General features: G+C 42.6%; 1 protein-coding gene across 12 annotated transcripts in view; it reads left to right on the top strand.

Moving 5' to 3' along the window:
• Window positions 1-13751, top strand: part of LOC135492321 (uncharacterized) — an 88626-nt gene that overhangs the window by 28109 nt on the left and 46766 nt on the right. For all 12 annotated transcript variants that reach the window (XM_064778760.1, XM_064778744.1, XM_064778737.1 and 9 more), the window contains exons 26-48: window positions 402-617; window positions 853-1085; window positions 1415-1557; window positions 2004-2140; window positions 2399-2593; window positions 3039-3232; window positions 3351-3487; window positions 3763-3896; window positions 4068-4262; window positions 4591-4796; window positions 5162-5423; window positions 5824-6039; window positions 6232-6455; window positions 6921-7066; window positions 7285-7409; window positions 7560-7763; window positions 8130-8326; window positions 8479-8609; window positions 8990-9108; window positions 9491-9697; window positions 10126-11229; window positions 11604-11810; window positions 12164-13477. In XM_064778760.1, the coding sequence (XP_064634830.1) occupies window positions 402-617; window positions 853-1085; window positions 1415-1557; window positions 2004-2140; window positions 2399-2593; window positions 3039-3232; window positions 3351-3487; window positions 3763-3896; window positions 4068-4262; window positions 4591-4796; window positions 5162-5423; window positions 5824-6039; window positions 6232-6455; window positions 6921-7066; window positions 7285-7409; window positions 7560-7763; window positions 8130-8326; window positions 8479-8609; window positions 8990-9108; window positions 9491-9697; window positions 10126-11229; window positions 11604-11810; window positions 12164-13477 (6246 nt within the window). The remainder of the gene's footprint in view (window positions 1-401; window positions 618-852; window positions 1086-1414; window positions 1558-2003; window positions 2141-2398; window positions 2594-3038; window positions 3233-3350; window positions 3488-3762; window positions 3897-4067; window positions 4263-4590; window positions 4797-5161; window positions 5424-5823; window positions 6040-6231; window positions 6456-6920; window positions 7067-7284; window positions 7410-7559; window positions 7764-8129; window positions 8327-8478; window positions 8610-8989; window positions 9109-9490; window positions 9698-10125; window positions 11230-11603; window positions 11811-12163; window positions 13478-13751) is intronic.

The raw sequence follows: 13751 nt of genomic DNA, 5'->3' as shown, positions 1-13751 counted from the left end.
CCTTCACCTAAGAGATACACACTGAAAAAAAACCCCATACCTATTCTAAAGTTGCTTTTGACGTTAACATTAGAACAGTGATTGGGGTTTGAATAAGTCCTTTTTATCTCATTATATTCCCCAGTTTAGTCATCCTGACATATCCGGCCATTTCACGTGATACATAAGGAGGATCGAGTCATGTTGTAGGCCCAGTTTGCAAGTGGATGCAGTTTAATACACACTTTGAGAAATTTGTTAAGAATTACCCTCACACCACCCCATCAACTTTTGTTCCTTGCACTTGGTAACTAGTTCTCACTCGGTTACACATGTACATTTCAGTGAACTGCCGAAGAAAATCTTCAAATCTTACAAAGAAACGTGATAAAATTCTTGAACGTTTAAATCCTTCTTTTCAGCTAATGAATATGACGTACCCAGCACCACTTGACCTGATGAGGACGTACAATAACCTGTGTAGCAATGATGCGGCGAAGTACTTCACCATCCCATCCACAGCTGTACAGTTCAGATACGTCCTTCAGACTGTGTGTGTAATTTTAGGCAACCCAGAACAGCTCCTCAATGAATTCTACAGATTCACTGGAGTCAGTGCTGTAAGGGAATGGCAAATGGTAGGTCTTGCCATCTAGGGAGATTTTGGCTGGCTTTTTTTTGGTGATCTGTAATCAAATCGCTAATGTAAATTTGCTCCGACAGCCATCAGGACGATACAGTGGAACCTCTCATTCCGGACACCTCTCTATTGAGGACACTGGTTTCGGTCCAATACAGTGGAATCTCTCTTAAAATAAAAATGCTGGCAAATTATTGGCGGTTTAGAATAATTCTGATGATTTCCTTCCCCAGCTGCAGGCGCATACCAACAGGTCAGAAGCCGCTAAAGCCGTTACCTTTGCTAAGTATGTCTCGAATGTCCTCGAGATGAACAAGGTGATCCAAGATCTCTTCACGAAGCTGACGAGCCCAGGTAACGGCCTGATCATTTCACCACCGCTGTGGCTTGACGGACGCGTCTGGCAGCAGGCTTTGATGAACGTCAACAGTAGCATAACGCTGCTGCAGACAATGAATACAGAGCAGTAAGTATATGTATTTTCGTAAACAAATTTCCTATCCATGTTCAGGGCTTTTTCAATATTGGTATGAGATGAAAAGAACAGAGAAGGCCGGTGTGATTTCAGATGGTTAAAGTTGGTTATGTCACATACAAGTACCTTGACTTTTTTCCATCCTGGACAAGTCAAATGACCTCATTCTTTAACTGAGACATAAAACCATCATGCTTCGTACCTGATTGTCTGTACAGTGGCGGGACCAAATGGTTAGCTCATTCTGCGTTAAATATCTTAATCCTGGTAAGTTTCCAAAATGCGCAGGGTTTAATTTGTTGATTTATTATGTTTTTCAGAATGGAACAGTACCAATTGAAGCTGGTCGCAGCGTTTAACCCCCACATGCAGACATTATTGACCGCCACAGACGTAAACGGTTTCTATCACGCTGTCATGCTTACTGAAGATGTATTGATAGATGCCGTGACACGGTTCATTGGTAAGAATTAGAACTTAAATTGTTTTGACTCGAGAATATTGTTTTGAATTACTTCAGTTGGATGATACAATTCGAGTCAGTGGCCCCGTAAGTTGCCCGTTGGTCGCATATAGGTCCCGTGTAATACAAGCGAAACATAGAGCGATAAACTTGTCACTGGCCTGCAACTCGTGCGTACACTGCCCATAACTGACACAAAGCAGGAAGGATGTCAATTGTGACTTGGACTGTAAGCGTTTTGTGTAGTGATTAAGGTGTCAGACACATATATGGAACAATTATGAGTTCGATATCCACTGGTCTCAGATACACTTCTTGCGACCTTGGGCCAGTCACTTTACTTCCACTGCCACGTCTTCTGATATGGAATAAACCAAGATAACTTGTACCTACATGTAGTGTCCATGCAAGAGCAAGCAAAGAATCTTGTCGATGTCTTTTTGTAGCAAATGGGACCTTGAAGTTCGAGGACATGCTGAAGGGATTACCTGAGATGCAGAAGGTGACGCAAATGGTGGGCTATTTCCCACAAGCCTTTGAGATCCTGACCCTGACTATGTTACATCCAACGAAAGCCTCGCAGGTAAGACGATTTTTTTAATGGCACACATTTGCAAATCCCGTGACTTTTTTCCTTTTCATTGAAAGGAATTGTGTACATGTATGACAAATAAGGAACTCTCATGCTGCAATGAGAGTCCTTGCAAGATTCTAGTATTCTGAACTTTTTTCATGTTGATGCAGCATTATTTTAATTTTCAATCCACGAACCGAGATATAAAAAATTCCACTCAATGTAAAGAAAAGTATTGTCTTGACTTTGCACAAATTGTTTCGCCAGTTCGTCGATGCCATCAACAAGATGGAGGTCCTGCCAAAGATCTGTAGTGGTGCCCAAGACCAGGTCCTCGACATCCCATCCTACCTGATGGCAGATTTCATGGCGCTCAAACCCAAGCTATGTGCCGTCAATACTACAAAATTCATGCAGGAACTCGTGACACTACCAGTTGCTGACCTTTTCGGACCAAAAATGGTGAGGATTTTATTGCGTTCTTTAAAACATTTCATGACCGATACCAGCAGTAATTGAGTCGGGTGGGAAAAGCACTCAAATCCAGTGATTTTATCTTGGTGCAGATATCACCCAACCAGAAGTGCCCCGATCACTGATGCTTCTCTAACAGGTTTGCCATTCGTATTTACATGTAGTTGTGGGTCAGGAAAATAGAAATGCCGGTTTTTCGCCGTTATCATGCATGCAAATTTGCTGAAACTAGGTATCTATATCCCTTGTATACCTATCTGCTTTAAGGCAATGTTGAAATTTAAGTTCAGTACGTATTTACGCAATTGGACATTTTCGAATTCACTTACAAATTTCAAATTTTTTACATTTCATCAGTGTGCTCTCATGCAGTCCTTTGCTGGTATGTTTAAAATCAATTCGTATATCTGTAATGTATCGAATTAATTTTCAGAATGAAAGTTTACACAACAAGGCCCCAGTCAATTTCACCGCATTTTACGAAAAGTCTTTCATGATCAACAGGCTGATTACGCAACTGATAATGGCGCCTCCTAACATTGACTTTGGAAATCTCATGGTGTATAATGCGACGTTATGGAGTGAAATGATGATGAGAATTCTGAGACAGCTGAATGACCCCACAAGGTAACTTTCGTTTCAAGAACCAGGATATAATTTAAGCCGTGAAAAACTCACAAACTATGACTGTCAAATTTTAAACTAATGGACTTACCCTTTAAATTTGAATTATCTTTTTTTTAAGATTCAGCCTGGCAAATAATGTGATGTTGGCCACGTGGCTTCAGGAGATGGTCAAGGTCGACCCCATCTTATCTAAAGCTGTGTCTGTTGGAAACCTTGTCATGGACTTCTTGGTGAAGGAGTTGTATCCAATGATAGGTATGTAGAATTGGCTGAGGTTTTTGGGGGGTCTGTGAGATACCAAAATCGTTAAGGTTGGAGCTAAAATGTAGTTGAATCTCTTGTGTCCGGCATGCCGACAATGTGATGTCATGACTTTTCCGTTCATCCGCAAATAATGCCATCCAAAACTGGGTTTGTGAGTTTTGTGTGACCCTGTGACGCATTGACCCAAAGTCTTCTCAGTCATTGGCATTATCTAATCAGGACCATTAAAAATATTTCCTTCGCATTACCGGATAATTTCTTTCTAGGTGCCAACCTGACCTTAGATGACCTGATTTCCCCTGTCAAATACCCGACTCTGGCCAAGCTGACGAAACTACTTGACTACAGTCCTCAGATTGTGCAAGTCCTCATCGCGACGTCAACCATGAAGAGTGGACCGGTAAAAACTCACTACAAATTTAATTTTACTTACATATACTTACTTATCAAAGAATCATAAAACCAACCTTTATTGGCTGAAAATTGAGGATACTGATATGTAAATTGGCCAACATGTCAAATAATTACACTTCAATCACCATGTCATGAAAATAAACTTTCTCCATTTCAGCTCACTGCCCTCTTCACAACACCCAAACCCCTGCAAGCATTCTGCGCAGCCCCTCTCGACACCTACTTGGCCATCCCCGCAGGCACTGAAGTGGCCATGAATCTAGTCAACACGACCGTCTGCGGCTTGGACCAAGCCAAGATTGTGGCTGAATTCAATAGCAGGATTGGGAACTTGTCAAGCAAAATTGAAGCGGTAGGTCTTTAAAATGATTATTTGAGAATTCGGCAGTTTTAGGATCTTTTTGATCTTTGGATTTTGGATGGATGTTTGCTGTTCATGTTGATTTGGTTTTGTAAATTCCTTAGGCCGGTCCCACAAAAAGACACTGCATCATCAGTCAATCATTATCACTCAAATCACATCATGCTGCCTTGTAATATCCGGTGTTTTATGACGTATCAGGGTGTGCGATAGAAATGACCTAACGTATCTTATACCATGTACATGCGGGTTACAATATGAAAAGACTGGAGCAACTTAGAAAATCTTTCTCATCATTCTTATCATGTGTTTATTACAGCTTTTCATGGACAAGTCCTTGGCGGTGATTCCTCAACCGAACGTGACGGAATTCCTAACAAACGTCGACCTCATGCAAAAGATTCTTATGACGATGATCACAGCGCCTCCGCAGTGGGTGGGGTACTACGACTGGATGAATGCAACAGTATGGCATAACGTCCTTGAGAATCTCGAGAAGATGTGGCCCAATGATACAGCTTCCATGTAAGTTGTTTCCATTCTATATTTCTTCACCGTTTGCTCTTCAGTTGTATTTGACATCTAGCTTGGAAAATGTGCCAGTGGAAGTAAAACTATGACTTGCCCAAGGCCTTTCTCTTAAAAATGGCACTTGTCGCGATAGGGTACGACGGTGCTCCATGTCCCAAGCTTCAGCCGTTTTCTTGAATGATGTCAATTCTATGTTCTATTCTATGAGTGAACTACATTGTATCAATGTTCTAAACTCGACAGTTTTCAACTCTATCCACTTAGTGGCAACAAGGACACACCTCTGGTACTAAAACGCCACCAAAATCAAATGAGTGGTGCATTCCATTCATCTCAATTGTATTCTTTTTGACTTCCAGAATCAACCAGGCCCTAGCAGGACTACAACAGGGCCTTGACAGCGTCATGCCGATGCTCGCAAATAACACGGAGGCACTCCAAGGTTTACGCACAACGCAAGAACTTCTGAACTGGATGAACAACTACCTGAACCAGGGCACGAAATGGAACCCTTTCTCTCTGATTGAGAATACGACTGAGTTGAACAAACTGTGGGAGATCGTTAAGAGGATGCCGACTGTTCTGGATATGGTCCTGAACACGATGACTGATCCTGTCAAGGTAATATCATTGTGGCCAACAAACTCTAAATTAAGGGACCAGTGGCATTATTACCAGCTGTTGGCTGCCCAGTCACCTTCCACTCTACAGTAGCAGTTCACAAATATAGATACTCAATCAATTTTGGCATTTGTAAAGCGCTCTAATTACTCAGCCGGTGGGTATTCTAGAGCACTTTCTTTCCCGAAGGCAGCTACAAATAGGTGGAACTTAGGGAGGGACTTGAAAGTCTGGACGGAATCAGTGTTTCGAAACCTTGACGGCAGCTGGTTCCACAATTTTGGAGCAGCTGCCGTGAAGGAATGACCACCAAGAGTTTAGCTCTGAATGGGGATGTAGTGTCAGTTCAGTCAACGGGAAATGCTTTCACCTACCCATAATTTCTATTTCATGATTTCAGAGTAATGCCCTGGTCAATGGTCTTATGATCAATCCAGCCACATACTTGGCTACGATCTGCCAGAACTCGAACTGGAGCACTGTGTTTAGCCATCATCTGAGCCAGGGACAGGAGGTGAACAAGATTAGACAAGAGCTCTGTAGCCTGAATATGACATTGCTGGAAGCTGAGGTCAAACAAATGGCTCAAACAGAATTTGGTGCAATCATCAATGCCGTAAGTATAATTTCCTTTAAGCATCAAGTGCTCCAGATCAAAATCTGCCATGACGATGTTGTTATAGAGCTAAAATGGTGTTGCCTATGGCCAACCCTTAATGAGGAAATACCTTTGCTGACCATATCTGTTAATAATAGTTTAGCAAGTTAATAATATATCAATAATTCTAAATTTCAATTTTTTTTTCAGGCAACCAGTAATGCCACTGGGAGTTTCAACACTGCAAACCTCTTCACCTCAATCAACACAATGAGCAACTTAATCCAGAAGTTGGTTGGCGAGACCGCCCCTGGGAAATTCCCATTCGCTTTCAACCCAAATGACTATCCATTATTCAATGAGCAAATCTGGAAGACCACTGTGGACAGATTCTTGTTTGAGATGCAGAATAAGATAGGCAATGACACAGATAGGTATGTTGACTCATTCAAGCAGACGTCAGCCTGGAACAGACGTCATTCACAGTCCGTACTTCCTCAAAAACTAAGTGCATATGTTGGAAACTATTTGAAGGTCTAATTGAGAGGCTTGAGGACAGACAAAGTAACCTAGCGTAGTTGATATCGGACTATAAACTCGACCAACTTGAAATGTGTATAAATGGGTACCGGTTGGAATGATCAGCTAGTGCGCTGAATTGACGGCAGCCTTTCTGAGTTCTACTGAAAGGTTTCAGGAGAGACCGGGGTAATAATGTAAAGCGCTTTGAGCGGGCAAACGGCCTGGATACTGCGCTATATAAGACGCATCATTATTATTATTAAATGGAACTTTTTGTCCTCAGACTGACACTTGGTTCATACTTTAGAGTACACGCATGTAACTTCTGCGAATTTGAAGTGCAAACATTTCTAAATCTGCTCTTCATTTTTTTCCAGCATTATAGCGCTGGTTGGCCAGTTTGACTGGGTATTCACCACCCTTCTTGCCCAGACTGGAGCAGCCTCGGGTGATATCCAAAATGCCATGGAAGCTCTGTCCTCACTGACGGGGATGTTCAACAATGTTGTGAAGTCTCTGATGGGTGAGTTTGGTGACATTTCAAAGATGACTATTCGACACAGTTTTTCAAGGTATTTTCAATTGGTTCTCAGACATGACATATAAAAACGTCATTTGGCAACTGCTCGGAAATACTAATGACGTGTAAAAATGTCATTGGCAGGGAAGGTGCTCTGCCATCTCCTTCTCTTTGTCCCCCCCCCCAATACCTACATGACCATGTATTTGTAACTTTTTCAGACAACTCCTTCAGTATGGAAGTGGTTCTTGGCCAGGGCTCCGAGATTCAGAAACTAACCAAGCTGTTCAACGCCCTCCCAGACATCACTGGAATGATCATGGCTGCTGGAATGAACACTCATCAGGTAAGATTTTCAAGTCATCTTGTGGTTTTTGTGGTGCTAAAAGCGGTATTTTAATTGTTTTGTGTCTATAAAGGAATGTATTTCTAAAGGGTGATTTTTCATTGTTTTGCAAATACATAACAAACTCACCTCTCTGTTAATATTTTCCAGAGTGGACCTTTCCTAACCCAGCTTGCCATGATGAACGGGACTGACGATTTCGTCGCCTTGTGCAAGTCTGACTGGAAAAAGTATCTCACGATGCCCAAGGGATCCAGCATCAATGTAGCAGACGTCCAGTCTGCTGTCTGCTCCCTCAATATCACCTTGCTCGAGCAGCAGATGTCAACCGAGTTCGGTTCCCTGGTACAGTTGGTGAGTATCAAACTTGTGCTATTCGAGTAACTTTCAGATAATGTAAGAAACAACTCTAGTCTCATCAATCTAAGACCATTCTGAACATTCTATTCAGATGTTAGAGTGTTTTTCAGATAGATCTGGCCAAAGATACTTGGCTGACCTTTTGTCATGTAATCTCAAATACAGATGTAGTAATGTTACACAACCCTTGTGTCATTGTTGACCGGTTTTAGTGGACACAGTGAAAGAGCCCTCAGGATAATCTAGTGTAAATGTGCAACACCACTATCTTTTGGTAAATGTAATTTGATCACATTCCTGAGTTGAACTAAGTACATTCTACCAGAACGAATGTAAAGCAATGCACTTATCGTTTTGCAGATGGGTGGTTCCAGTGGATCCAAGACTCCCTTCAGTTTTGCCTCCCTCATCATGAAAGCCACCCAAACGGCGGCCATCACTTCCAAGCTGATAGGTGGCGTGAACATCTCCACATCGTCGTACCCCTGGGCCGACGAGAGCCGCTGGATGTCAATCATCAACGACTACAACGCACAAACACAGAATGTTTTGGCTCAGTAAGTTTATTCAGATTGCGATAATATTTGGATTTTCTTTTAAGGACTGGGAAGCACTTTTTGAGTGTGCTGTAAGGAATCTGTAAACTTGTCTTTAACCACGATTTTAATTTGTTTCACATTCAATCTAAATATTCTTGTCTTTATTTTAGGATTCTCAACGGCATTGAAGGATTTGGCAGCATGTTAGCAGCAACCGTACCAAACCAGGAGCTGATGCCGGCCATCCATATAATGAACCAGGTCATGGAGCTTGTCCTCACGAAGATGGGAGACTTAAACCGTAAGATTCACTGCTCTTGTGTCTTTTAGGTGTTGAGCAGATCCTGCAAGTGTTATGGCCTCTTACTGCAAATGTTCGGCCTCTTACTGCAAGTGTTTGGCCTCTTACTGCAAATGTTCGGCCTCTCACTGCAGGTGTTCTGCCCTCTTACTGCAAATGTTCGGCCTCTTACTGCAAATGTTCGGCCTCTTACTGCAAATGTTTGGCCTCTTACTGCAAGTGTTTCGGCCTCTCACTGCAAGTGTTCTGGCCTCTTACTGCAAGTATTCTTGCCTCTTACTGCAAATGTTCGGCCTCTTACTGCAAATGTTCGGCCTCTTACTGCGTTGGAGGTTTACAGTTTCTTCTTGTACCGTAACGTAATTGTTGTATTCTTTCAGAGACTCATATCGTCCTGTCGGACCTGTTCAAGTCACCAGAGCTGAAAAAACTGTTCATGTACCTTGATAATGCACCATATTTATTTGACGTGCTTACATACTCGATGCAGATGCCTATGGTAAGATCAACATTGCAATCAATGAGTTTCATCGTAGAATGCAAGTCATATCAAATCAGATTTTTTTCGAGTTGCCTAATTGTCAACCAAATTTGGAAGCAATAAATATGACAAGTGATTGCTTGTTACCTTAGGGTAAACCCCTAGCTCCCAGATGGTGGCTATTGGCCATTACCATAATTGGTGACCAACTGCTACGGCACCCAACAAAGGGAAAAAGCAGAAGAAGGAGATGGTGATAGAATTTGTAGCACCCTGTAATAGTGTTGATTAAAGTCTCCTGAAGTCTAATACGTCTTTAATTCTGGGAATCAGGGGAGCGGTAATCGAGATGGTCGATTGTTCGAATATTGTCTTTTAGAAAATGATTAATCTCTTTCAGTTTTGGAATCTCACAATGGAGAAAAATATCACCGTGGCTTTCCTGAAGTTGTGTCATCCCATGTCGGACGTCACCCAGTATTTCGGTGTTCCTGCTGGATCCAATGCCAATTTGACCGCTTTGAAGGAAGAATTCTGTAAGATCAACATTGCCACGCTGATGGAGGAAGCGCAGGCGGAGTTCAACATCCAAGACATCATTGCCGCTGTAAGTTTGTCTATGTTGTTCTTTTGTGGTCTTTGTCATCTAGGCCAGTACTTGTAGGACCCTATACCATCGAAAAAATACAGACGACAACCTCCTGTTTAGCTTAACCTGAGATTAATTGTTATCATTTTGTGCTCAAATTGGAGGAATTTAAGTTCCAACGAGATTGAAACTTACAGCCCGGTTGGCATTTCCAGTCTTACCATTAGAGGGTTTCGGATTAGGAGCAATTCCAGCCCTTTCAAATGATAAGGCACTCAAGCCAAGTGACTTGTGCAGAGTCACAAGTAAAGTAGTTCTTTCAGTTGTTGAAAACATCACCGCAGAGTCACCCACTGAATGTCTGCACATAGATCTGATATACGAATCAGTTGCATTCCATCGAGCTTGTAAAGCTATTCTTAACCATGTTTTTTTGCCTTCCTCAGGGAAAGAACGTTTCCCCCGCGAACTGGACAATGACCGGCTTGAAGTTCTACCAACTTTACCAACAAATCGACAAGTGGGTAAAGAATAAACCTGAGGTTCAACTCCCAAAATGGACAAACGGAACACAGTGGATTGCGACGTTCACTAATTATGCCGCCTCAATGAACACTTCACAGGACATCTTCCAAACGGTTATGAAAACGTTCGTGAATATGATCCCGCTGTTTGAAAATGATTCTAACGCGCTTGCGTTCTTCGGCGTTCTGAATACCATGATCAAAATGGCCAATGATAATATGAAACTTATCGGTCCAGGAATGTCGATTACTTTGTACGATATTGTCCAGAATGTTCCGCAGTTGAAGGACTTGGTGAAATTGAGCTTGAATCTGTCTACGGATGTCATGGAGTCAGCACTCTACACGACATTCCTTGATCCTGCGAAACTGATGGCGTTTGCTGTGGCTAATGATTCGTTAGCGGCGCTGTGCGACCCGACAACTGGACTAGCATCCGCTATCACGGTCCCTGCGAGCGTCAAAGTCGATGCTCAGGAAATCCAGCGAATCATGTGCAGTGTCAATATAACGACCATGCGGGCTGAGATTATGACGGGATTCCACATGAACCAATTCATCATGGCAATCACAATGGCGACCCAAAACCAAATCAAGTCGGTGAACTGGACGGAACTTCTGACAAACTCAGCCGAGTTTACAACCCTACTGGATAACCTTATCAAGAATCCTCCAACATTTAAAGTGAATCTTGACGAAAATGCTTTCAAGGCTGTTTTTGATCAATTCATGAAGAACATCAATTTAGAAGATATGAAGAGCTATCATAAGTTGATTGAGGTTATGATGACTGCTCTTCAGGGAAGCGACATTTGGAACCAGCTCCAACCTGTCTATAGCATGGGGTTCGTCATCGCGGAATACGTCAACACGATCCTCGGACGTCTCCAAGTGACAGATGGCAAGTTGGAGTTGATGTCGCTATTTGGCAATGCTGATAAACTCAAGGACATTCTGAAGGTGACCTTCGGATTCTCAAATGACCTTGCCAATGGATTGCTCTCAACTCAGATCAAAGTTGACATGGTAAGTCAAATATTTTTCTTCATTTTGAAATGGTATTTACTAAACTTTTAACAAATGGCAGAGTCCTTTAAGAAATGATAGATGACTTGGCAGCAGTTTCCTAGGGAATTTGAGTCAATCAATAAATTTTGTGGCAATTATTGAACCTCTACCGAAAGTACATCTTTCTTTTTTTTGATATACACACTGTATTGGTTAAGCCACTAGTAATCACGACAGGTCATCATGGAGGATGGAAAAACTTATTGTTATCTGTTGATGCAAGTGGATAGGGAATCAGCTCAGAGTTGAATAATACTCAACCGCTTTAACTTTTTTATTAAGCCTCTAACCATTTGAATTTACATGTTTAAAAAAAACATATTCCTCTGCAGATTGTTCCGCTCATGGTGAATGCCATCCAAGCCCCGGATACCTTCTTCAAAAACCTAGTGTGCAGTGAAGCTCAGTTGAATCGGTATTTCTACATCTCACCATCCCTCAATGCCACAATGGTCAAAAATGCTTTCTGCGGCTTCAACGAAACCGCGATCCTGGCAGAAATCCAGAGAGAATTTAACATCGCGTCTCTCATGCAAAAGGTTTGTGTTTTGGGTACTGTAGATAATCTTCTGGTCGATATATGCAATTAGCTGGGGCTTTTGTTCTGTGCCACTAGAATTGGGCACCGATTTGGTACATATTTGTCTTATGACACATGCTTCTTTTGCCTGCAGTGATATTTTCTCATGAAATAATCTCTAGCTCATTTAACAGCAGGTACAAAGAAATTTGTGTTTTACATCTCATTCAAAGGACAAGTAAGGTGATTTGCCCAAGATCACAAAGAAGTGTCAGTTAGTTACAGGTGTCATACTATCAGGTTTGGTTATGGGTCATCCTTGCGCTAGACCACGTCGCCCCTAAAATCACTGTTATGTCTTAAATGTTACAGATTGCTCAAGTCAACAATGGAACCTACAACATCAACATAATGAATTATCTGCAAGCATCTGAAAGTCTCGTGGCGAAACTCATGACCTTTACGAATGTCACCGGTCTGACCTTCAACCAGATTGACCTTTTCAAGCCAATAAACATGACTGCTGCCCTGGACAAATCCATGCTTCAGTTGGTGGCAAATCTGCCCAAACTTGAGGTGGAGACATTCACACGAATGCTTGAGCAGATAATGCCATTGATTGAGAAGGAGGCGTTCTGGAACCAAACCAAGTCGTACCTTATCCTTATCAACACGGTAGCAGACGTCCTCAACAAGAAGGTTTCAAGTCTGATTGGTTCTAATCTCACCCTGGACTCTCTCCTAAAGGATTCGACCACTCTCAAGACGTACCTCCGCAAATTGTTTGCATCGGCCCCGCAGCTCGTCAACGGAATCATGTCAGCCCAAGTTGATATCGCGAAGATTTTGTCCACAAATGACACAGAATCCCTGCAGACGGCTCTATGCGGAGACGCCCTCAAGTTCACCAACGTGAATGTTACAGCAATACACGAGTCGCTGTGTAAGGCGAACCTGACTGCAGTGATTAAGGAGCTGAAGCTTGAAATCAACTACGACAGGATCTATGCCGAGATTGTAACTATTTCGTCCATGCAACCTTCGCCAACTCCATTCAACTTGACCACGACCATTCTCAATATGCAAACCTTGGCCACCAACTTTGCAACCCTTGCCGCCACTACCAAGCTGCCTACTTTAGGCCAGTTCTTCAACTACACGGGCAATATGACTGAGTGGGAGCAACAGTGGCTCCAGTTCACGTCACAGCCATTGCAACTGGATGACGCACTGATAAACATCATCGGCAGCACAATGGAGAGTATCACTCCAATGCTGGCAAACAGTCTTGGGCCAGTGCTACCAACCATCATCAAGGCATACGAGTTCATGGTCAAGCTTGTCAAGGATCGCCTGATCCAGTTCGGAGGTCGACCGATCACGCTGAATACACTTTTCAACAACGCAACGCAGGTCCAGATGATCATCCAGGCAACATTTGGCTTGGACGTGAAGACAGTAGAAGCATTGCTTCTGTCAAGTGTGCAGTCCGATAAGCTGATTCAATTGATTGCATCCCAGGACCCATTAAAGTCGATCTGCGCATCCGGCCTGGACTTCCTCACGCCACCTAGTGGTGCCACTCTAGACCTATCCAGCATCCAGTCCATGATGTGCAAACTTAATATCACCATCCTCATGCAGCAGCTTCAGGATGAGATCAAGCTGAGTGAACTCCTTGTGCTGGTGAGTAACTTCAAACCTAATTCTTTGCTTCATTCCATTTCATATCTAAAAGCTCACCTGAAGGAATTCCCCCACAACTAGGTATCAGCTCCTCTCTACTCCTTCATTGTCATAACTCACTAGAATGAGCCTGTTCCACAACCACTCAGGTACCAAACAATTTCAAGGAAGAAAAGTGCTTCATGATGATAGTCTCGTCTGCCTTATCTTAACATTTGCAAGAATACGAACTGTCGGGGCAAAATATAACATTATGACATTTTGGGACTATTAC

Source organism: Lineus longissimus, chromosome 1 (genome assembly GCF_910592395.1).
Source record: "Lineus longissimus chromosome 1, tnLinLong1.2, whole genome shotgun sequence".
Taxonomy (NCBI): Eukaryota; Metazoa; Nemertea; class Pilidiophora; order Heteronemertea; family Lineidae; genus Lineus; species Lineus longissimus.
Note: the sequence above shows the minus strand (reverse complement) of the source record. Positions and strands in the feature narration are given on the sequence as shown.